This window comes from Mastomys coucha, unplaced genomic scaffold, assembly GCF_008632895.1.
Source record: "Mastomys coucha isolate ucsf_1 unplaced genomic scaffold, UCSF_Mcou_1 pScaffold18, whole genome shotgun sequence".
NCBI classification, from domain to species: Eukaryota; Metazoa; Chordata; class Mammalia; order Rodentia; family Muridae; genus Mastomys; species Mastomys coucha.
Window position 1 is genome coordinate 47,000,695 of NW_022196900.1, and position 25,044 is coordinate 47,025,738.

General features: G+C 42.0%; 1 protein-coding gene and 1 pseudogene across 4 annotated transcripts in view; one reads left to right on the forward strand and one right to left on the reverse strand.

The window, feature by feature from the left end:
* The window catches only part of Slc24a2 (solute carrier family 24 member 2), a 258,730-nt gene extending 243,101 nt beyond the window's left edge, over nucleotides 1-15,629 (reverse strand). For 3 of the 4 annotated variants that reach the window (XM_031377817.1, XM_031377815.1, XM_031377814.1), the window contains exons 1-2: nucleotides 15,405-15,592; nucleotides 12,032-13,103 (exon numbers count right to left, since the gene is read on the reverse strand). In XM_031377817.1, coding sequence (XP_031233677.1) covers nucleotides 12,032-12,967 — 936 coding nt within the window. In that variant the 5' untranslated portion in view covers nucleotides 12,968-13,103; nucleotides 15,405-15,592. Of the gene's footprint in view, nucleotides 1-12,031; nucleotides 13,104-15,404 lie in introns of all 4 variants that reach the window. The other variant, XM_031377816.1, reaches the window with a different exon arrangement.
* A 7,016-nt stretch (nucleotides 15,630-22,645) lies between these two features.
* Nucleotides 22,646-25,044, forward strand: part of LOC116095719 — a 23,836-nt pseudogene continuing 21,437 nt past the window's right edge.

Here is a 25,044-nt window from a genome sequence, read left to right on the forward strand (position 1 = left end):
GAGGCTCAGTTTCATAGATAAGGAGTCAAACTTTCTTAATCTTCTGTAAACATAAAGGGAGGGAGGGCAGATTTACATCCAACATGAAAATACGACTGTTAAGGATTAGTTGGGCAACAGCATATTTATATGGCTGCAAGGGAGGCCTGGAGGGGAAGGGCCCAGCAGACAAAAGGAAAGGAAGGAAGGAAGGAAGGAAGGAAGGAAGAAAGGAAGGAAGGAAGGAGGGAAGGAAGGGGCCTGAATAGCAGGAGGCAAACAATGAAAGCAAGAGAGAGCTGTGGGAAAGGCTAACACACAAGACTCAGAGCAAGAGACCTAGAGTCCAGCATGTAACTTGTTAATTGTAGGGCCTGAGCTGGGCTTGGCTAAACAATTACCCTATTTAGTCTCATTCAGAATTCATAGCCTCTCTGCAAAGGAAACTGTTCTATTGTTTTAAACATATGGATAAGCAAACATAATCCCAAGGAGTTTAAACAGTACATCTAAGATCACATGACCATCTGAGTTCTAAAAGTGTTGGCTCTAATCCTTGTAATCCCAGAAAAAAGAATGATGGGTTTCAGGTAAATGTATTCTGTGCTGACCCTGGGCCTAAAACTCTCTCTCTCTCTCTCTCTCTCTCTCTCTCTCTCTCTCTCACTCTTCCTCCCTTCCTCCCTCCTTCCTCCCCTTCCTCTTTGTATATCTCTCTCTCTGCTTGTCTTTCTGTCTCATGTAACAGACACTCATTAGGAAGCTCAAACTAGCTCACGGTTCCCTGTGTAACCCAGGTTGGCCTGGAACTCTACATCTTCCTGCCTCACCATCCCAGAATGCTGAATTTGCAGATGTGTGAACACCTAGAAGAAACATTTCTCCCTGCATTACACATGCTCAGTTCCACAGCACAATAATAGAGAAAGTGCTGGAGCATCACAGACTCACTTGGCCCTTTCTAAGACAGTTCTGTGGGTAGGTAAAGAAACAAAGAAACCTTTTGATTCATTCCGTAAGAATTACTCTCTTTAATCAGGTTGCTTCATTGAAAACCTCTCCAAGGAAGGTAAATTCTGGGCGTCAGTACCTGCTCAACTCTGCTGCTGGTCAACCTATGATTACAAACAAGTGTACATCCATGGGTTCTACCAACCACAGCTTAATAATTTGGAAAGTCAGTAGTGCCTGTATTGAGCAATAGACATTTTTTCATCATCATTTTTCTGAACAGCACACTCCAACAACCACTTATGTAACAAGCTGTATTAGGTACAGGTAACTGAGAAACAACTGAAAATATAACAAGAGGCTTATGTAGTTTTTATGCAAATTCTAGGACATTTCATGTGACTTATTTATTTCTCACTAACAGAGGAGGACAGTTCTGAGAGCTGCTGAGGATATCAGATATAAGCCAGCCTTTCATTTCCAGAGAATAGATGCTTGGTGTAAAGTGCCTGGTACAGTCTTACATAGCCAGGGTGTGGGCTAAAAGGCACTCCATCTCTCTAGGCTTGGTCCTTGCCAATGCATGGTTCTGAGTGCATCTGGTAAAGCTGTGAACATGGTATTAAATGTAGCCTGATACCCAGACTCTTCCTAAACCACCAATTTTACTGGTATAAGAACTGTCTGCATTATTTGGTTCACAAATTGATTACTCCGTAGATAGGAAACGTACCAACCTAACTGTCATAGCTTTAGCTCTCTTGACAGAATTCAGCTTCTCTTTGATTTCATAACCCATGTTTCTTTCCCACCTCCTGAAAAGCTCACTGGGAAACAAGGATGAGTTGGGGTTCTATAAGCTTTAGGATCTAATCTTCACTCTTGTCCTGTTCTAATTCCTACTGTGGTGATGAGCACCATGACCAAAAGCTATGTGTGGAGGAAAGGGTTTCTTTTGTTTGCTTGTTTGGTTGTTTTTATTTTCACCTCACAGCTTACACACCATCATGAAGAGAAGTCAGGGCAGGAACTGAAACAGGAACTTGGAAGCAGGAACTGAAGCAGTAACCATGTAGGAACACAACTTACTGGCTTGATCCCCAGGACTTGCTCAGCTTGTTTTCTTATATGGCTGAGGCCCATCTGTCCAGGAATGTCACCACCCAGAATGGGCTCCCTCCACCATCAATCATTAATCAAAAAATGTCCCACAGACATGCCTGCAGGCCAATATGATAGAGGCTTTTTTTTTTCAATTGAAGTTCCCTCTTCCAAGATAACTCTATCTTGGGTCAAGTTGACAAATCAAACAAGCAAACAAACAACAAGAAACCCAACAACAACAACAACAAAAACTAAATATCATCCCCTCCTAACCGTATCAGAGACACAGTGCAAGTACACATTTTACTGAATGTTGGCTTCTTAGGACAATACATAAACACACACACATACACACACACACACACACACACACACACACACACACATGCAAGAGTCACCAGTCACTCCCTGGGAAGCCACAGTCTCATGCTGAGGCACCGAGCTAGTCCAGTGAGGTGACTTCTGGATTTCTGTCCTTACTCATCCCTTCGTTCAGAAAGATATTGCTGAGCAGTATATAACCTAAAAGCTTTCTTAAGAAGCCCTTCAGAGAAGAAGGGAATATGAAAAAGAAACTTTCTAACACACGTTTTACAACTTGGGTCATAAGTCATTAAAAAGGTTGAAGAGAATATTTTTAATGGATGGAAAATGCAAGCAGTGCAAAGGTGAAGGCAAAGTGTTTCATTTATTCAGGTTTTAATTTTATATGTAAATATGTACATACACATGCATGTATGCATGTGTGTATATATAATGAGTTGTTATACCTGGCTCTGTGGGGTAGTGGATAGAACAATGGACTTCTCTACACAGAGTTGTACGTTTTAGGGCTGGGATATATCCCAGTGGTAAAGCACTTGCCTAGCATGTCTAAGTCTCTGAGTATAATCCCCAGCACCTCAACAACAAACAAACATTTTTAAATCATTATTTTAAACATGAGTCATGTTAAAAAAAATATTTGGAAGGGGCCAAATAGACTCAATAGAGCCTAATATGAAAAGTGAATATAATTTGGAAGTGTGATTCATCCTTGTTGCTTAGTATCCAGAGAAGCACTAAGGTCTAAGAATCAAGATATACTGTAGAGTCAGGCAGACACAAGTTCAAATTCAGTTTAAATTTAAATCTAAAATCATCTGTATTTTCAGATCCCTTGATCCCTTGATCTGCAGGCAGAGATGATATCTTCTTCAGAGTATGGCAATGGGTGAGCTGGAGAGGAAGTGCTGTCTAGTTTTCTGATCCTTTCTGCCCTTGACTCTGGAAGGCCAGCAGGGCTCAGCAGGCTCCGGTAGCACAGAGGCAGCTGCAGCTGCCAGCAAGGATATTCACTGCCAGAAGCTGCGAGTGCCAAGGAGGCCGAGTGTCCTGCAGTAAACTTTAAATGACTTTCCTCCATGCACACTGTTCCCCATCTGTCCAGAAGAGCCATCTCCCAAGGCATTCTTAAGTTAAATTACAGCTTAATTAAGTTGATTAAAACATTCAAGTGAAACATCACATGTAAAGCAGTTAATGAGAAGAGTTGGGTGATCTAGATATGGTTAGTATCTGGTCTTCTGATAGTGTCAACATATGAGATTTTTAGTTGGCCTGGTTAGGATAGTCAACAGAGTATTGGACCCTCTAAGTACAGAAACAATACACTAAAACACTGATATACTAGGTCATCTCAAACATACATCTTAATATGTCAGGTCATTTCATTATATATTGGACCACATCTCCATTTCCCCACAGGGAAGCAGAGATCTTGACTGGTAGAAAATCCCCCAAGATCATATGGCCAGGGAATGCATGCCAGACTTGGGACCTCTGTCTCAAGGCCTCCTCTTCAGAATAATTCACCTATTCAACAAAAGCAAAGACAGCAGAACCTTCCTGATGGTATTTAGGTATGGAAATGGGAAAGGCAAGAAAGCTAAAGTTAGGATTCTCAGCATATATTTGTAAGAGATCTTCATGTTAGTCATCAGAGTGAACTTTAAAATTGACACGAAAGACATAGGAAACTGGCAATCCACACAAGAAAAACCTAATTTGTCATAAGCATATGTTTCAAAGCAGAACCTCCCAAATTAATCAGGGAAATGCAAATGAAAACTAATCAAAATTCTAGATTTCACCTGTGGAATTGGAAAACACCATTACATTTAATATTCAATACTGAAGAATGTAGCAATGCAGTAGAAACTTTAAAAAGCTCAAAACCCTTGGTGATAAGTTTCTTCTTCTATAGAAGCTCATATGCAATCTGTCGTGTCATTTTTTATAGCATCAGTGAAATACAATAATAAATAATACAACATGATAAAACTAAACAGTATCTAACATATTCCAGGAAGAGGACATACTCTCTCAATAGGCTAAGAATTTTAACACCACGTTAAATAATCTATAGTTGATATAATCTTGAAATTATGCATGTCTAAAATCCTTTCAGTTTGTGCAAATATGTAGGTATACACGTACACAAATCAGTACATGTGCAAATGCATATGTATGAGAAGTCTAGAGGCACACAAGCAAAAGTGGTGTTTGGATGGAACAGTGAAGAGATTAGAAGCTACTTCAGAGTCCCATCTTTAGTGGCTTCATTTTATACAGTCTTATAAAATGAGTATGTTGTTTTAGAGTCTGGATAAAAAAATATAATTTAAAAGGCAAGTCTAATATTTAAAATGCCTCCATATGACTTGCTATTAGAATATCCTCTTAAAATTGATTCAATTCAAAATTTTGCTGTTGGTAGGATGGTTGTTGATGAGGGTTTTTTCCTCCATAGATAGGCTCCATTAAACACCCTGGGAACACATTATTAAAACTGAACATCACTGTCACCTGCTACATATGTTATCTTTTAACAAATCCACAAGCTAAAATGTATTTCTGGCAATATGATAGATTACGTATTCAGAAAATTCCTTCTCAATATGTCTCACCCACAAATACTTGATAACCTCCTCAAACAAATGAAATTATTCAAATACAAGACAATAACAGCAAGTATTGAAGTATGGTGTATAGGTTCTAGAACAGTACGGGGAAAAACAAACAGAAAAAAATCAAAATAAAATGCAAGAAAAATTATGAAAAGAAACAGCAAGGTCAGACAATAGGAAGAATAAGGGTATGACAGAAAAATGTTGCAGTCAAACACATTGATTGAGTCTCCTGTTCAAAGGAAATGACTGTCAACCTGGAAAAGAAACAAACTGTAGCTGTAATCTGCAGATGACAGATTTATATGAAACAAAACAAGGTGTGTGAAATCAAAGAAAGGGAAAATTAAACCTGCCAAATGCCTCCAGGAAAGGTTAACATAACAACTCCATTCTCCTTTTTCAAAAGAGATTTAGTGTGTGTGTGTATGAGTGTGCATGTGTGTGTGAGTGTGCATGTGTGTGTGTGGTGAGCGTGTGGTGTGTGTGTGCGTGAGTGTATGTGTGATGTGCATGTATGTGTGTGCGCGCATGCATGTGTGTACACGAGTGTGTGTGTGACGTGCGTGTATGTGTGTGTGCGTGAGTGTGCATGTGCGTGTGTGATGTGCATGTATGTGTGTGTGCGTGAGTGTGTGTGAGTGTGCGTGTGTGTGTGTGTGTGTGTGTGTGTGTGTGTGTGTAGCAGCCAGAAGTCAGGAGAGGGCGATGGGTGGGTGTCCTCCCCTTTCAGTCTCTGCTTGTTCCTCCAGAGGGTGTCTTCTTGATCCTGGGGCTTGCACTTCTCCCTCTAGGTTGAAAGTCAGCCAACCCCAGAAGCCTTCCTGCCTCTGGCCTGCTGGGAGTTGTGGTTAAACCTGCATGCTGGATACCGGGCTTGTTATTTGGCTGCTTGGATTGGAAGCTCTGGACTTACATAGCAATAGCTCTTAACTTTTGAGCTGCTTCTCTACCTCCACATTCTGATTTTTGGAGTGCAGATCTGTAACTGTCTGGTTCTATCAAAAAGGAGCAGAAGAGGAGAGGGAAAGAGGAGGAGAAGAATTGGAGAAGACTGGGACAGGGTAATTTATTTTCTGCATTGTTGACCAATTCAGAGTTTAAACCAGAGAAAATCAGATTAAAAGGGGGTTAGTCAAATGTGGATTTAATGCATTAAATATCATTGACCTTGGGGGTCTCCCACAAGGTCTCATTCATTGTAAAGCACAGCTACTTACCAACTGGTTAATAGAAGGAAACAAAACAATAAAAATAGCAGCATGTCGTATATCCATCTAAACAAGTATATAACGCTTGAAATTCTAGGTGATTACAGATTTGTGATCCCTAAGTTTTCTTTCTGTTAAAAAAGATGATCATTTTCCACATCTATTCAGAAAGATATCTATCCTAGCTTAGGTATGCACACCTATAATCCCAGCCTCCACTCCTCCCAGTAGCTGAGCAGAATTGATGCCAGTTAAGCCTGGGCAACACAATTAGACCAGGAAGAAAGAGAGGAAGGGAGGGAGGGAGAAAGGAGAGAGAAAGAAATAAAAGCCCTTTATTTACATAAGACTGATCTTATCTTCCTTGATGTCTGTACATGAGCTTTACTGATTTATATACTAGCTTTGGAAAGGCTTGAGTTTCCTAACACATTCTGAATCTTAAGAAAGCTTTGGGCTACACACAACTGTTTATAAAATTACTTATGATTTAATGAAAGAAATACTAACTATGTAAGGAATATTTATAGTGTTTTAATTCTAATTTCCCCAAGAATGTAACTAACAGCTTCAACTGCAAAAAGCTGTTATCAACTTCCAGGAGCAGTTAGGTTGACTAAATAAAGGTGCTCCCAGATTACTAGAGCCTAGCATTCCACTTTGTAGCTTTCAGTGTCTTTATTTGGATCGCTCCCTTGATTAGAACTCAGCTGACTTGCTGTCAGATTAGTGTGCCAAGGCTAAGAAGTTAAGTACCACGGACAGCTGCTTTCTGGGCCAGTGACACATCAAAACCAGGTCTCAGCAGCTAGGTGCTCCCCCAAATTGCTGCATGTCCTGAAAAGAGACGGCTCTAACACCCTGTACCACTAACCAGATAGTATGGGGCTTAGAGAACAGGGTCCCAATCTTTCTATGCCTAAGTGCTTTAAACAGAAGTTATACTTAGTACAGGTATTTCTGAGCCCCTTTCAAATGGTCTTCTTATTTCAAGCAAAATTCTGGGCAATAAAATTTCAGGACAAACCATACGTGCATGCGTGCATGCATTCTCTCTCTCTCTCTCTCTCTCTCTCTCTCACACACACACACACACACACACACACACACACACACACACACAGGGAAGTCAGGAAATTACTCAGGGTACTTGTGGGACAGGTTTCATGGGAGAGGAAATGAACTGGTAAAAATGGTTAAAAGGGAGCAATGGAACAGGAAGGGTTAAACTGAAATGAGAAAACAGAGAGCAGGATAGAGGAGGGAATATAGAGAGGAATATATGACACTAAAAACATTTTGAAAAAAGACATCAGAAACATGCTTCAGTAGAAGCTTCCTATTATAAATACACATACATTAGGAGATAAAGTAGAGTTATCCACAGCAGGCAAAAACACCTCCATTAGACACCACAAGCTATCAAGTCAAAATTCCACCACCAGAAATGAATTCTTTATTTTGGAGTTGTTGTTCAGAGTGGTTCCATAGACCCCCAAATATTACATGCTATTTCACATGCTCTTGACTACAGCCCACATAAGACCCTACTTCTGAAGCCACCATACATTTGGAGTTATAGAACATGGAGAAATCCAACTAGAATCTTTATCCCTAGCTAGTGTTTATAGTGGTAGAAGATACTAGGCATGCTACCAGAGGAGAAAACTCATTAGCAGTTTTACTCAGCTATGAACTCTGTAAGCTACAATAATGACTGGCCTAGCAAGACATATGCACTGGTGTAATAAAGGCATGACTATCATGGGAGTAACCAATCACATTTTAAAAAATTGACTTAATTTTCCACAAGATGCTATTATCCAACCATGAGCCCGTGGCTAGATGAATGAAAGGCCCCAGAGAAGAACTTACTGCTATTATTTTGTTTAATGGATAGAGTTTAAACTAACTCCTAATGACTTACCATCATACCAGTAGATCACTACAGATCCTTACACCTATATATAGATCAATATATCTCTCAATCCTCAACTGAAAAGCTTCAATTTGCAGTAGATAGTTATTAACACAGAGACTCACAACTGGCCAAGGTGCAGAGAATAAGAGACTGAAGACTGCTCAGTCCTAAAGGAACATATATACTGTATCCCTTTCTTCCAACGCCCAGGAATAATGGTAGAAGATTGTAAGAGCCTGAGGTAGTAGATGACTACGAGAAAATGTGTCTGCTGAACAAGGCCGCAAGGCAGATGCACAGACGAACTCCCAGCTGCTGTGATAGCATGCAAAAGCCTGTGCAAACTCACGCCAGACTAAATCCCACTATGAAGAGGTGAGGTAGTCATGCCTTGGTGCTATTGGAAACTGCTAGCCCTTGTGGGGAGGGATTTATTTTTCTAAGAGAGTAGCCCTTGACAAGTTGATTACTATTCAGTGGAAGACTACACATCCAAGAATATTTGGGCAGCACAAATTTGTCTTTAAGGATTAAAAATAAGGAAGCAAAGTTGGGTAGGGAATAAAGAGGGGACAGAACTAAGTAAAGTTGGAGGGGATGAATATGATCAAAAGACAGTGTATGAAACTGAAAGAACCGATTTAAAAAAAAAAAAAACGTTTCTGTCTGGGCTTCTGTATCATGTCATGACACCATGCAACATTTAGAAGAGGGTAGTGGTGTCATCAAAGGAAAATTTAAAACAAACAAACAAAAAACCAAAAACTGAAAAACACATGGGGAAGCAACATTTTATGAAAAGAATTCCCAATTTCTCCATGTTCAGTCTATTGCTTCCTGGCACAATCTATCAGTCACTATGGAACTAAATTAAGATTTCCAACGTCATTATTGAAGTCAGTTGTGTGAAAGATATTTCACTATGTTGAGCCCAGAAGAGTTGGTGATTTTATAGCAAGAACCATCTGATGATCTGCTACCTAAAATATGTTTTCTCTATTTTCTCAAATTCCCCATAGGTGCAAAAAACAACTATGCAATAAAACAAAGCAAAAAAAGTAAGCTTACAGGAAAAGGAGTTAGTGTTTGCTCTCTAGAAATCTACATAGTGTAGTCCTTCCTACTGAGATGCGCATGGGATACATTCCGTGTAGGGACTCTCTAAGTGTCCAGATGTCATCACTGATTCCTGTAGAAGAAAAGTTCTATTCCAGTCAAAGTGAGCTCAGTATACCAGAAGGAAAGTGGTTACACTCAAATCAGCCTTTCAGAGACATCTGTGCTCAGAGCTGGGGAGCAAGCTCTAAAGGATTCTGGAATCAGGAATGTGAGAAGGGTTGCAATCACTTCAGAGTTCCAGCAGTGAGTTCAAAGAGAAACCAAGGTACAGTTCTGAATGAAATCAGGTTCTTATGAACCACTCCACTTGAAAATGTATGACTGTGCTCAAGCCACATACAGGTCTGCTATGGAAAAACAAAACAAAACAAAACAAAGCATCTACTCTAATCATGTGCTAAAAGAAAGGATGATGACTGAATAGAATAAATTACAACTATGTAGTGTGAAAGAACAATAAGAGAATAGGCATACATGGATATATTGAAGATTAGAACCTCCAGCTTTATAATAAAATTACATATACTCAGAATTTACAAATTAAAACTAAGAAAGAATTAAGAATAAAATTAAGGATATGAAAGAGGAACATCAGCCCCAAATCTCTGACTTATAAATGATCAGAAAAGTGAAATAACAATCCTCTAATTAAGTGGGTATGAGCTTTGCCGGGTCTCCTTTAGTGAGGACGTTATAGTTGACTGAGTATAACTGCATTTAAAGCTATTTCCCACATGCATGAAACCAGCTGCATTCCTACCCCCACTAACATCAGAATACAAACTCTGTAAGTTCCAATGTTTGCAAATGCGGCCAGCACAATTTTCAACCAAGTATATGTCTACATAAACAAGGGCCATTGTAGGGAAAAAAGAAAAAGGAAAAAGGAAATAGAAAAAGAAAAAGGAAAAGAAAAAAAATCCCAAAGCTCAGAGTTCCTCAAAAGACTTTTCACTTGGGATGTGCCTGGGATATTTCTAAAGTGCCAGATTACTTCCTTGCTTCTCAAAAATATGTCTTTTCCTGAGAACTGTCCAGCACTCTGCCAGAAATAGACCACAGACTAGTAAGCAAATCATTCAAACAGGCCTGAGGAGAGTTTGAGGGTCATTCTTTTTGTGACTAAGGTAGAGCACAGAGCACAAAGAATGTCCCTATCAGATGCGAAGGGTATGTCATCAGCTGTCACAAGTGAATGCATGCTCACTATATATTGTGCTAAACCGCTCTAGAAATCACATTTTTCAATGAGCACACACTGAAATAAATGTTAGAATAAATATATAGTATAAACATACCATGGACCAAAGAAAAGTAAAGATGCTTATTACAGAAGCCTGGCGATCAGAGATTGACTCCCTGAGCCCTCACACAGTTGAAAGAAGAAATGAACTCAACAAAGTTGTCCTCTGATTGACACATATGGTGTGGTACATTCACCCAGCCACACACACATCATGTACATGTGCACGATAAAAATAATTAAAACATTTCTCCTTTGCATGTTTTTGTGTTTACTCTATCTCCCCTGTTTATATAAATATTACTAGTGCTTTTTTTCACTCTGATTCTACTCTGTGGCTACTACAAAAATAATGATCATCAAAGTAGACTTATAGTGGACTTATGTAAATTTAACTAAAACAATACCATTTTTCTCCATTTTGTGATCAAATCTCCTACTGCTACTCAAACATCTGCTTTTTATATGTGTGAAGATTTTCCAACTTGCAAACATGAAAATTTTCTGTATGTACTTGGGTTTTCCACTTAAAATCATATTCAGAGATGACATTTTTATAGACTATAATTCAGAATGCTGCTTTAATTAGGAAACTACATAAAAATTCACTGATGCTCTTCATCTATTGTTTTTCTTTCAAATCTACTTTTTTTTAGGTCAATTTCTTTTAAACTCTTTGCAGATCTGCCTCCTTAATTAAGCAGCATTACCTCCAATTCTCCTGTGACAGTACACTGGGCCATGTTTACCATGCTGGGCAAAAGAGCTGCTGCAATACAAAAGCAGGCTGGCCAGTGATTGCCTCTACAGTGGATATTGACTCCTTTCAAATAAGATCACATGGATCAAGAAAAATTAGCATAGGACTGGGGGGGGTGTTCCTTAGTCTCGGGTTGCTTGCCTAGCAATGTGAGAGGCACTTGGGTTTAATCCCCAGCACCATGAAGTAAAACTGACTTAAAGGAGAAAAGGGAAAAATTATCTATAGTCACTACAATGAAGCCAAACGGCTGTTAAGCCCAGGATGCTGCTGAAAGATAAAAACAAACTTTCTCTCCTAAACATCTTTAAAGAGATGGTTCTTGATCACTGTCATATGCTTACCTAAAAAAGAAAACCCTGTCACTTGCTAAGAATATGCCCAGCAAGATGAAACCACTCTCAAAATCACTGGATCTGTTTTCAAAAAAACAAAACAAAACAAAACAAAAAAAAAACAACAAAAAAAAAAAACCAAGCCATTGCTGAGTCTGCTATGGGATGCTTATGTAACCTATATTTACATTGTTTTTTTTAACTCTGTAGTAGCCTGGAAACTTGGTAGACATGTAGAAAAATGTCCCACAAGTTATATTTTCTAATGTCATTTTCATTGGCTCTCACAAAACTGCAGAATGCAATCTATTACTCACAATAGCCCAAAGATCACCATAGTTAAAAAAACAAAACAAACAAAACAAAAAACAAAAAAACAGAAACAAGCTGCAGCTTGCCAAAACATCTGCATTTGGAACTATGCCAAGAAAACAGTTAAGTATAGACTACTTCCACCGACCTTTGCCTGGGCTTCTGGTACTGTCACCTTGATAACGTTATTGCGACTTATCATTTGCTTCACCCAGCTCTCTACTTGGACGTTGAACTTCATGAACACCACATAGGCAAAGTAAGCCGTTAAGAGCAGTAAGCTTTCCCACCACATGATAACGTTATCCAGGAAAAAGGTGATCAACATGATCAAATCAATGATGTAGAAGGACACATCCCGAAAGAGCGGCCACCAGGTCAGGTTTAAGATTTCTCTAGAAAACAGAGCGCACATGCCAATAACAAAGAGGATATTGAACACGGCGGAACCTACGATGGTGCCAATGCCAACATTGCTGTGCGCAATGAAGACTCCTATAAGAGATGTGAAAAGTTCTGGGGCTGACCCGCCTGCAGCCATGAAGGTGGCTCCGGCCACATCATCAGAGATTCCCAGTTTTTCAGTGATGACAGTTAGAGAAGGAACAAAGAACTCATCACAGACGATGGCTAACGCTATGAACATATAGATCATTCCGATGACGTGGAGAATGATGGCACCTTTCCTTCGATCCTCCAGGGAAAAGATGTCCTTTGGGTAGTCCCCCTGGGAGTGATCATTAGTACTGTTCTCAGCTTGGTCTTCCTGAGAAGCAGGTGGCTGTGGGGTGTCATCTCGAATCTTGTCATTTAAGTCTAAGAGAGTTCTTTGACGGTGACCCTGTGCTACTCTAGGGCCACTCACATCACTGGCTTTTCCTCTGTTGCTCTGAGAGTCTGTCTCAGTAAAGGCACTGATTGAAAATGGGACAGTGCTCACAGCTACCAGGCCCATGACAAGGCCAATGACTCGAATTAGTTTCAGTTTTTTCCTGGTGTTATAATGTCTCCTGCAGCCAAATGGTGACTCATGGTGACTCCATTGCTGCAGGAGCCTGACTGTGGTGCTTTGATGGAGGTCCATCGTGGCTTTTCTGGTGGATATGGTGGTCTTCACACTTTAGACTCAGGCAGACGGTTCTGTCATACTGCTCTTTGCTTCCCAGGGACCACTTCTACAATTGGGGATCTTTACTCTTCACAGGGAAAAATGTCACCACCTAAGTTTCAATGAAAACAACAATGGTAAGTCAGTCATTCTATAAAGATAACACTGCAGATGTGACGAAGGCTTCTCCTACAGCCTGGGTTCATGGGTAAGTTACTTAAGTTCCATGTGCACATGTGAGTGAGTGCAGGTGCCCTCGGGGTCCAGAAAAGGCCTTAGGATTACTCAGAGCTAGAAGTATAGGCAGGTGAGATCTATCCAGCATGGGTGTTGGGGACCACACTCTGCTTCTTTGCAAGAACAGAGTGCTCTTACAGATCACATGTGTATTTTGCAAGCGCGCTTAACTTCTGAACCATTGCTCCAGCCCTGGGTTTCTTTATTTTAAAACTGGTCAACAGGACTAGATTAAAGTGCTTACTTCGCATGCCTGGAACCCTGGGTTTGTTCCCTAGACACACACACACACACACACACACACACACACACACACACACACACACACAGAGAGAGAGAGAGAGAGAGAGAGAGAGAGAGAGAGAAAGAGAGACAGACAGAGAGACACAGAGAGAGACAGAGACAGAGATATTGAATGATTGATTGATTGATTAAAAGAGTCATAGTCAATTAAAGTCCTTGTCAACCAGCATTGCTTTGTGTGTGTATGTACACACATGCATGCACATGCTCTGAGGCTCCCATCCAACACTCCGGATAATAACTCTGGCACTGAATTACAGCCTCATAAATTGCTTTAAGATGAATTAAAACATAAGAAGCACTTGGAAGAAGGTATCTAGACTGAACTCACAATCACATATGTATAAACCAAGTTAATATTTCAAGAAATCTGATGTTAGGTTCAGACAGCTGAGATGCGTGTAACTATGAAAAATTTATAAACAAAAGTCAATTCATCCATTTGAAGTCATGCAACATCCTCCTGTGCTAAAATGGTTCCACTTCTTTTGGACCTAAGTTCTTGACAACTGACCATTATCCATTATGCTTTCTTCTAGAACAATTATGTAATTCAGTGCATTTTCTGATTGAACCTATCATTTGGAAAGGGATGGATTTGGGAGGAGGTAATATTGTTTTTCTGTTCACATAATAATCACTGGATGTTATTTTTATGAAAGTGTCTCTTACTAGATACAAAACCCCTGCTCTTTAAATATTTAAGTTTAGGAAAAAAAAAAATTTCCTGGCGACACGAACAAGCTGCCGTTTTCTTAAAGCATCTAAACTGTTTTCAGGAGCTTCAAAACAACAACCAAATCCTTTAGTCTTATTTTCAAAAGCTCAAACAAAGCTCAACGCAGTGACATGACCAGAAGGCTATTTAGAGACACCAAGTATGCATTTCGTAAACAACATGCAAGTTGCAGCAACACCTCTGTCCATAAAATCCTCCCTCAGTAGCCCCAACACCTATCCTTTATGCCAGATATGCAAAGCAGAGTTTTGATTCGTTATTCCACGGAAGAGGTGGGTAAAGTACCCCACAGAACTGCCGCTACAGTCAAGATTCTCTTTCTAAACAAGCCTTTACATTTCCTGTTTTTATTTTATTTTATTTTATTTTCGGTGCCAACGATTTCCTTTTAGGAGCATTCGCCGAGATCACCTCAGGTGTAAAATAAGCTAATTAAACACATGCCACTTACACACTGGGATTAGCTGGAGCAGAGCAAGACTACCAGTCAACACAGGCTGAGTTGCAGCTGCTCCTCAGATAACCCCAGCCCATCGAATGCCTGGCTGCCTGCAGATGTCTAAGCTTAGCACCCGTGATTAAGCGACTCACAGCGCTCTAGGGATTGTCACAGTGTCGGGTCAAGGCTAGCCTGGGTTGGACTCCCAAGGCGCAAGATCAGCTCCAGGGTGAGCTATGAAAACCCACCGCTCTGTTCTCTGGGATGTTCCCCCATCTGCGCCCCAACTTTGCTTTGCATGATCTTAAACTTTTCCCATGGAGGGTCAATAAGAAAATAAAACGAAAGGGTAGCCACCCAACCTGTCAGCCTGGAGCTGCGACGTCTTTGGGGTGGTGCTTGCTCCGCTTCTCCCCATAGCTTGTGTCTGGGGAAGGAGCGCGCCTTTGCGCATCCCCTTCTAAGTCAGGCTCTTGCCGGTGCCCTCACTCCCAGAGCCTGGGTGGGCCATGTGGGGGCTGGCCACCCGCGCCACCGAGCGGAGAGAGTTGGCTAACTCAGAGCTGGGCCTGGGGCGCCACATTCTCCACGGGGCCACCTGTGAGCCTGCGGCGCAGCTGCGCGATGCGCGCGACCCACCCGGGGACCAGCGGTTCGGCGGCCGCAGAGCTGGCGACCGGGAGACCCGCACTTACCAGCACGGTTGAGCAAGGCTCACACGCGGGGCCGCTCGGGGCCGCGCCTCGCCCGGGCTCGCGCTGGACGTCGCCTTCGCCGGCCGAAGCTGGGCTCGCGAGGACACTGAGCAGCGGGCGAGCGGTGGCGAGCCAGGCTGGCGGACGGCACTGGGCCCCTCCCTCTCGGCGGCGCAAGAGTAGCTGCAGCTCGGCGCCCTCCCGCCTTGCGCGCCTCCTGCGCGGGCCACGCCCGCCGCCGCCGCCGCCTGCCAGATTTCTCCGCAGTGGGGACCGGGTCAGGGTGTGAAAGCAGGCAAGGGCACAAAGGAGAAATTGCACAGGTCCTTGCCATACCTGCTTCCCGAAGCCCGAAAGTGCCATCAACTTTGGGGTCACCTATAGAAGCCACCTCCTCTCCAATCATCAGCAGGGATAGCGGTCTCTCTATAATGTGCAAAGGTGGGAAAGATGGTGTTTAGAAAGGTACAGGCTATGGGTCAAGGTTCTTGGCCCCAGCGGGTATTGAAGCGTCTGGTTTGCAGAAGTGAGACACTGAGGATCTTTATTCTGGCAGGGTAACTCTTTATTATCAGTATGATGATACTACCCAAGACACTGGGTCACTTTGGTGTTCCTGACAGGACTCATGTTTTTGCGTCTGGATTCCCAACCCAGTGCTTCTTCCTGCCTTATTTGCAAAGATGTCCTTAACCAGGAGAAAATGAGTCCAGCTCCCTGAGGATCAAGCCAAGAGTATGGCCAATGAGTAGAAGGTGGAGCAGACTATTTGTTGAGGGAAATTTTATATGTATATATCTTAAACTTGATAGATGAGGAGGCCCCACCCTGGGAAACGTTAGAGGTTTTCTGTGTATTTGGGCCCCTTCTTGCACTTCATCTTTTTGGCTCTGTAGCCCATCAGAGGTTTACTCAGACCTCTGGGGTAGTCTTACCAAGGCAAAGATGCCTCCGGAATCTAGAGCCCTTCATTTTCATCAGACATTTAAGACTATTGCCTTATTGAGAGGTTTTCACTTTTATTTTGAACGTCATGGGTTGAATTTAAAAAAAGAATACACACTTTTACTTTTTGTTCTGTGAAATAAACACACAGAGATGTAAGAAAAGAGTACAGAAAGCTTTTGGGCCATCGTTACCTTGCAACATGATTGACTCCTAGCCAGTTGTGTTTTATACTTGCTCCCTTTCCCAGTGTCACCATGAAACAAATCTCAGACAGCACATCATTCTATTCACAAACACTTAGAAGGAAGGAAACAGTTAACCAATACTAGCATTGTCTCAAGGAAGACTCCAGAAATGACCCGTTAGGCAGGCATTGATCATGATCAGTCAACGTGAACATCAGGAGATCGCTGCCACTGCTTCAGGTCATCAACAGCTGTTCATAACATTTCCAAAACAACCCAACAGATTGTCAATTACTGATGATGGAGAGGGAACCAAGTCATAGTGCAAAAACAATTTAGAAGGATGAGAACCACCATGCATTCATTCTACCTTTCGGTACAAATGGAACCAGAGGGTACCCCTGGTTTCTGACCTTATCCACTGAGAAATCCCCATCTGTCTCTGGCTGCAGATGCTAAGGATGGAAAAACTGGGAGTTGTCTGCATAGGTTCTGCTTAAGAGAAAACAAACTGGTCGTGCTGGCCATGGACTGTAATTCCAGGACTGTGTGGCAGCTTTCTCTGACGTTCACACCCTTCATCTTAGTAGGAAATTTAAAACACAGGATATGAGAAGGAAGGCAAACAAACAAACACAAAACCAGGATATTTTAAGACAGGATGTTTACAGGAAAGTGAAACAGCTGGGTATTCTGAGGGGAAGTGAAATACTCCATCTTGCCCAGAGACAGCTACGGGCCTTAAGACAGGAAGCAAACAGCCCAAAGTATCTTCAGGAAGTCCCTGAAACTGACAAGATTTACTAGCCACCCCTTCCCTAAGAATATGTAAGCAGTAAAGAATGCTCAGTCACTCTCAGACCAACTAAGAAAAGACTCACAGATAGGGCAAGCTCCAAAGAAATCTCTCAGCAAGAGGCTTCAACCAGACCAGTCACCTGAAGAGGCAGAAATTAGCCAAGCATCTTAGAAGAAGCACGGGTCTGCTGCAGTGCCTTGGAGAAATAGAGACCAGCCAAGCTGCCTGGAAGAGGCTCAGACCCAATGAGAGATTAAACCTGTTGAGCTGCCTGTACACTGTGGAGTATGGTCCAGGTATCTAGCTTTAGTGAACTGTCACCCCTGGCGGCATGGGCTTTTGATGATGTTGCTGTGTTTGAGTCATTTCTATTCCTGCGATTAACCTCTTGTCCATATTCCTGTAAGTAACCCCAGTAAAGCTCATGGCTTTACCAAGTTGGACTTTGGTGGGATCTGTACTTGGTCTGTCACTGGTTCCCCATCTGAGGTCAATTCCTGTTTCTTCATGGCTCCCCAGATACAGTGTCACACAACACTTAAAACTCAGGAGGTGGAGGCAAGGGTATCTCTGTGTCAGATCAGTTCTGAGTTTCAGTGTTTACCACTGTGGTACACAAAGAAACATCTCTGAGGAGGTCTGAGAGCTTCATTGATCTATGAGTAAAGAGATGGAAATGTAGAAGGCAGTTTGACACTAAGCTCATTTTAGCAGAATAATAATGGTAGGTTTATACCTAGGGCCTATGACCTCTTCAACCATGGGCTTTCCTCCAGATTTATAGCCCCAGGCAGGTGTTTCCTCCCGTGGAGGAGGCCGTAAATCCCATCAGCAAGCAATTGGTGACCTCCATAACATCTGTGCCACTACTGCACACTGGGACAAGTCGTGCCACACAGACCATCATTGTAGTTCGAAGAGTTCATAGCTGGGCAAGACTGTTGATATTTTCTCCTTGGCTGCTAGCAAAGCACCTTCAAGTACTATGAGAGCTATCTAGCAACAAGGAAGCTTCCTAGTCATTACCATTTGGTTTCTCCAAGTCCTAAGACAGAAGTGTATGGTGTCTTCAGCAGTACGATCTTACCATAAAATTCTGGTGAGCAACCGAGAGCAATGGCAAAAGCCTTTATTTCTTCAGTGGTCACTGTGACACCTCTAACTGAGATGATATCAAACAAACTTGCGACTGTACTTTTTAATTGGCAAGATTTTTTTTTTTAAGTAACCAGCTCTAGTATCTTAGAAATGACTAGCAATCTTTAAAACTCCCGTTGATTTAATAATTTAAAAACAAAGCAAATCAGGAAAAAACAAAAATCCAAGCTGTAGTAAATCATTAGAAAGTGGAGGTGAACAGAGCAGAGTCGGTTTTAACTGCCTCTTTCCTCGTCCCCCCCCTCCACTCCTCCTTTCTGTCCACCTTTTATTACAGTTTCTAGCTTCCATGTTACCAAAAGCTGTAGGCTGTGAGGCCACATGCAGAGGATGCAGGTTCCCAGCATTAGCAGTTTCAGGGCTTCCCTTAGGCTGAATGCGAAAATCGCCTGCTAAGAGTTCGTAATGTAGGAGCTTCTGAAGTCAGGAATCGGACTGTGTAGTTCAGCCGGCACGAGATGAAGTTATCTGTGAGATGGGAAGGCAGCTGCTGTCAGGTGTCACTTAAAGCCAATCAGGAAGGAGTAGCTTGTTCTGGGGTAACAGGAGACTCAGAGATCACAGTGACTTAGCACACTTCGGATTGCCCTTGCACAACTGACCCTGGTGAGTTTTGCTGTGTCACCCTTGTTCTGGGTTGCAAGTTGTGCTGTATTGGGCATACAGCAGCTTCCAGTCATGAAACACGTGGTTGGGGTTCTTAGCAGGATTGCTCAAGGAATATTACGGGGTTAGTGACATTTCCTACTGAGATGACAGTAGGTCAGGCAGTAGGCAGGTCTGATGCATTTCTGCTACCGCTAAGTCAGTCCACAGTCAACAATGGCCTGCTTCGTAAAAGAACCTAGTTTGCTTGTTTAAAAACCAGGATATAGATATTAAAATGGGATCCTTGTACCCCGCAAAGACGTTCTCCTTGGGTCCCTACCCTGAGCTGCCTTTACTTCGTTTTGCTCTTGGTGGTGGGTTGGGGTTTGGTTTGTTTGTCTGTGGCCTTCCTCTTCCTGTTGTATGAGAACCACAACAGTGAACATTGTGGAGTTGAGGGACATGTTTAGGATTCTCTCCCTTTTACTATGGCATCTCAGTAGCACATAACGCCCCCATCCCAAAGATGGCTTTCTTCTGCTGATTAGATACTGAGTGAGAAGTGATGAATGGCTATTAGTCTTACAGTAGGAACAGGAGGTTTTCTGCCTTTTAAATGCCCAGGAAGCTAAAAGTCAGCATCTCCTTGCAAGCTTAGCTTAGCCTCCTGGCTTCTGAACACCAAACCTGAGCACCATGCTGAGGCTGGGGCCCAGAGGAGGGCAGAATCGAGTGTATTCTATTGATTTCAGCAGTGACTTGGAGTCTAACGTCTTGGCTGTCTTCCTGGTTCCAGTGGGGGACTTCTAGAGTGACCTCCAGGATGGCTCTTTTGTCTCTCAGAGCCACATTGGCAAGGAACTACAGACAACACTGCTAAGTAACACTGCCTGCAGTCGGAGCTGCCCAATTAAAAACTGTGCCTCTGCTGCCTTCTGCCACCTTCACCGTATGTGCCATTTGTGGGATACGGAACTCAAGTTCAGGATCTGAACATGAAATGAAAATACTAAGTACACAGTACTAAGGCAGAGTCCCAGGTCTTAGCCTCAAATAAGCCATCGAGAGTGTGGCCCTGCCTTTGGCTCTTGATTGCTGAACTAAAATCTATTTGTGTTGTTCAACTCATCGCATTGGAATGAGGGTGTCAAGTTGTATAGGTGGAGTACAGCACCTGCTTCTAAAACAACTGCCGATGTGTGTGATGAGTCTTGTGGGACTGAAGCTTTCCACACCATTCCATGTTCACAGGCTTCTGCCCCAACTCTGGGGTCAGTTGAAGAGGCTGTGTGGCTGGGTTTGTTCCCTGTCTTTGTGGCGGCTTTTTCTTGGCAGCGATGACAGTTTCTCTCCTACCCGCTGTTCCTCTGTTTATTCCTCAGTTGATTGGGAATCAAAATGCTAAGACAGGTGACACAAAGAATCTTACAAGAGCTACAGATAGGAATACAAGGACCTCACTGAAAAACTACAGTCCATTCTTTCCCCCCTGCCTCCTGCTTTCCAGACCTACTGTCATATTTACTGTATTTCTTTGCTTATTGGAATGCAGCCCAGCACGTCTTCTAAGGAAGGGAGGATGAAAAATGTTGTCTCCACAAGCCTTGCACACTAACTGTAAATTTTGGGGTTAGAACAGGCCTTTCCTGGAAATGTTGAGTTGTTTTGTTTGTTTGTTTGTTTTTCTTTTTTGTTGTTTTTTGTTTTTTAAAACAGTGTCTTCCTAAATAGCCCAGGCTGACACTGGACTTGTGTTTCACCTGCCTGGGCATCCTGTAGATGCTACTACATGCTAGGATGAGCACACAAGCTTTTTAAAGGTGTTTCTTCACTGCTATGGACGTCTCATTGTTCCGGTAGAGAAAGCTGGTGACATGTGGACTCCTAGTGATTTCTGATGGGATCTGTTTTATTTTTAAATTTTCATATTCATATCATCTAAAATTTCATGATATGTCTTGGAGTGAGTGAGGTAGGTATATTTAAAATTTACTTTATTTATTTTTTATTGAAATGGACTTTTTTCCATACAGTATATCCTGATTATGGTATTCCTCTTCCAACCCTTTCCAAGTCCTCCCTACCTCTCCACCCATCTAAACCTACAACCTTTCCTGCTCTCATTAGGAAACAATACCACCAACAAAAGGATACACATGGAGGGACCCATGGCTCCAGCTTCATATGTAGCAGAGGATGGCTCTGTCTGCCATCAAAGGGAGGAGAGGCCCATGGTCCTGTGAAGGCCTGATGCCCCAGTGTAGGGGAATGAATGCTAGGGCTGTGGGGTGGGAGTGAGTGGGGGGGTGGGGGAGTGCTCTGGAGGAGGCAATGGGGAGGGAGGGTGGGATGGGAGGGTTTTCGCTGAGGAAACTGGGAAGAGGGATAACATTTGAAATGTAAATAAACAAAATAACCAATAAAAATTTAAAAAGAAAACAATAGGCATTTAATGAAAAAATAATAAAATAAGAAAATTAAAAAGAAATAAAATGACTAGATCAAAACAAACAAGTCAACAGAAAAACAAAGAGCCAAAGCAAACGCACAAGGAACTCATAGAGACACAGTCACACATTGTGCAGAGAGATCCCCTCAAGAACATCAGAACTATAATATATAAGCAAAAGACCTGTAGAGTATGATTAAAAAACATTTAAAGATATTCAGAAAACATCACCAAACAAACAAATAAAAAGAACCAAACCACAAAATACCATAACCACTGAGTCGGATTTCTGTTATCCATCTACTGCTGGGCATGGGATCTACATTTAAAAGTGGTTTGACTACCCAGTGAGACTCCATTGGAGAAAACTGATGTTTCATTGGCCAGTGGTTATCAACTGCAGACAGCTTCTGGGTTAGGGATGGAGGCTTATGTCCATTTCCCCTCTCAGCTTTGGGATCCCATCTGGGTATTCCTATGCAGGCCCTGTGCATGCTGCCACACTGAATTCACGTGTGTAAGCTCTGCTGTGTTTAGAGTGCTTTGTTTCCTAGGTTTTCTCCAATCTCCTGGCTCTTACAATCTTTCTGCCTTCTCATCTGCAGGCAGGGCTCACGTGAACCCTAAAGGGGGGATTTGATGGAGACAGTCTATTTAAGAGCAGGTGTTATAAGGTCTCCCCCTCTTGCACTGGTCCAGTTGTGGTTCTCTGTATTACATGTACTGCAGGAGGGAACTTCTCTGATGATGACTGAGTATGATGGCTACATTGATCTGAGTGTAGCAGACTCCATTAGGAGTCTTTTGTTATGTTTCTTTGGGAGAATAGCAGTATTTGCTTTTGCCCTAGATCCCTGGCTTACTAGATCAGGTTCTTACCCCTCCCTGACCCCCGAGCAGTGTCATAGATGGGTCCCATCTCATGGAGTGGGCCTTGAATCCATTCAGGTATTGGTTGGTTAATTCCGGAAGCTTTGTGCCACTCTTTCTCTAGCACATCTTGCACGCAGGTCACCATTGTAGATTGAAAGGTTTGTAGCTGGGTTGGTATTTACCTTTCTCCCTTGGCAGTGTGAAGAGTAACTTCTAGCACCCAGAACACTAACCAGTAGAGATGAAGGCTCTGGGTAGGCACCAGCTCAGCTTCTTCATGGTCAATGAGTTGTGCGGGCGTTGTCTTCTTCAAGGACCTTACCAACAGTTTGTGGAAAGCAGTCAATCGCCTCGACAACAGCCCAAATGTGAGGACTCCCTGGTGGCCCATTTGACCAACAATTCAATTAGATGTATCCCATTCCTGGAACTAGAGGCTTCATTTGATGACAAGAGATTCCCAGTTGAGGCTCAATCTACCTCATTATTTTCTAATTCCATTTAAATCACCTATGTGTTAGCATGTATTTTTAGGAAGCTCCTATTGTGTTGGGTTTCCATATGACCCCTCAAATGGCCATTTGTTTTAACTGTTTCTCCCTGAATTCCCTTCCTCACACTCTCTTCTTCCCTCTCTCTACTCTATTTGATCCTCCCCTTGTTCCTCCACACGCCCCTTCCCTCCATAACTGTCTATTCTATCCCTTCTTTCTAGGGAGATTCATTTCTCCCCTCTAGACCTTTATTCTATAATCAATCTGTCGTTATCTGGATTGTAGCCTGCTTATCAGTGATTTAACAGCTAACATCCACATATAATACATACCTAATTTGTCTTTTAGGAACTAGGTTACCTCACTCAGGGTGATTTTTTTTTCTTGCTCCATCCATTTACCTGTGAATTTCATGGCTTCATTTTTTTTTTTTAAACAGCTGAGTAACAGTCCATTGTGTAAATATTCCACATTTTTTATCCATTAAATTGTTTACAGATACCTAGCTTGTTTCCAGTTTCTGGATATTATAAATAAAGCATAGCACTTGGCTGAGAAAGTACCTCTGCAGTAAGAAGTAGAGCCCTTTGAGTATATGTCCAAGATCTGGTATATGAGGACCTCGAGATATGTCTTTCAGTCTGCTTATATGGTAGATGGCATTTATCGAGTTATATATGTTGAACCATTCCTGCATCTCTGGGATGAAGCCTACTTGATCATGGTGGATGATCTTCTTATTGTGCTCTTGGATTCCATTTACGAGTATTTTATTGAGAGTTTTTGCATCTATGTTCATAAGGGGAATTAGTTTGTAATTGTCTGTCTTTGTTGGGTCTTTATATAGTTTGGGTGTTAGGGTAATAACTATGACCTCAATGCAAATTGGGCAGTATTCCTTCTGTTTCTGTTTTGTGAAATAATTGAGAAGTATTGGTGTTAATTCTTTTTCTAAAATATGTAGGATTTTATCCTAAGACCATCTGGCCCTGGGCTTTTGGTTGTCTGGGAGACTTTTAATGACAGCTTCTATCTAACTAGGATTTATAGATCTATTTAAATCATTAATACTATCTTGATTTAACTTTAGTAGGTGGTACATATCAGAAAATTATCTATTTCTGTTAGATTTTGTAATTTGGTAGAGTGCAAACTTTCACTTGCTTGGTTAGAGTTATTCCAAGATATTTTATGGGTTTTGACTATGTAGCCCAGACTAGCCTTAAATTTGCAATCTTCCTGTCTCATCCTCTCAACTGCTAGGATTGAAGGCATGTACTATCCATGCCCTCTTTGAGAACTTTCATCTTTTGGCTTCCATTATAAGTGGACAATAAGTTTAATCAAATCACTTATGCCATGCCCCTTACAGCTAACTGTGGATACTGTCTCCCCACTTTCTTGTCATATAGTGTTGCTGGTATAGAGAAACATATATCTCTAAGTTTTTCACCTGACAAGTCTCACTGAATATCTCTAAGCACCCTCTCCTCACCCTACTCTGAACAGTTTGCTGAATCTTCACTTCTGGTTAAAAACACACTTCCCCTACTTTTGTTTTTTGCCATCTTCAGGAACAATTACCATCACATACACAGTGTCACTGTATTGCCCACAGTCTCTTGTCCCATCCTTCACTTTGCTCTTTTTAAAGGTCTCTCACTTTCTTCCATTTCATTTTTCTCATGGAACTTGTCAAAAATAAAAAATAAAAAACTGCATGGATTTGGATATAATCTGTCCTTGCTAAAACTCGTATTGAAACTTAATCCCTTTCATGACACAAAAAGAGGCGAGACCAGATGGGACCTTTAAGTGGTCTAGGGTTCTACTTTCTTGACTAGATTAATGGACATATGGGCACATGTGTTATCTCAAAAAGGAGTGTGCTATGAAAGTCTCATGGACCAGGTCTCTTGTGTGGTCCTTGTGCCTTCCTGCAATGTTCTCATATGACATCCCAGTACTCAGACAGCAAGGAAGCTTTTGTCAGATCCTGCATGTCAACCTTGAACTGGGACTGTGAGCCCAAACAAGCATGTTTCTTTGTGACTGATCCCCTCTGTGGTATTGTGTAATTAGCTATAGAAAACAGACTGGGGCTGTCTGTTTTACCACTGAATCTTTTACAACTTTTTGGTAGGTT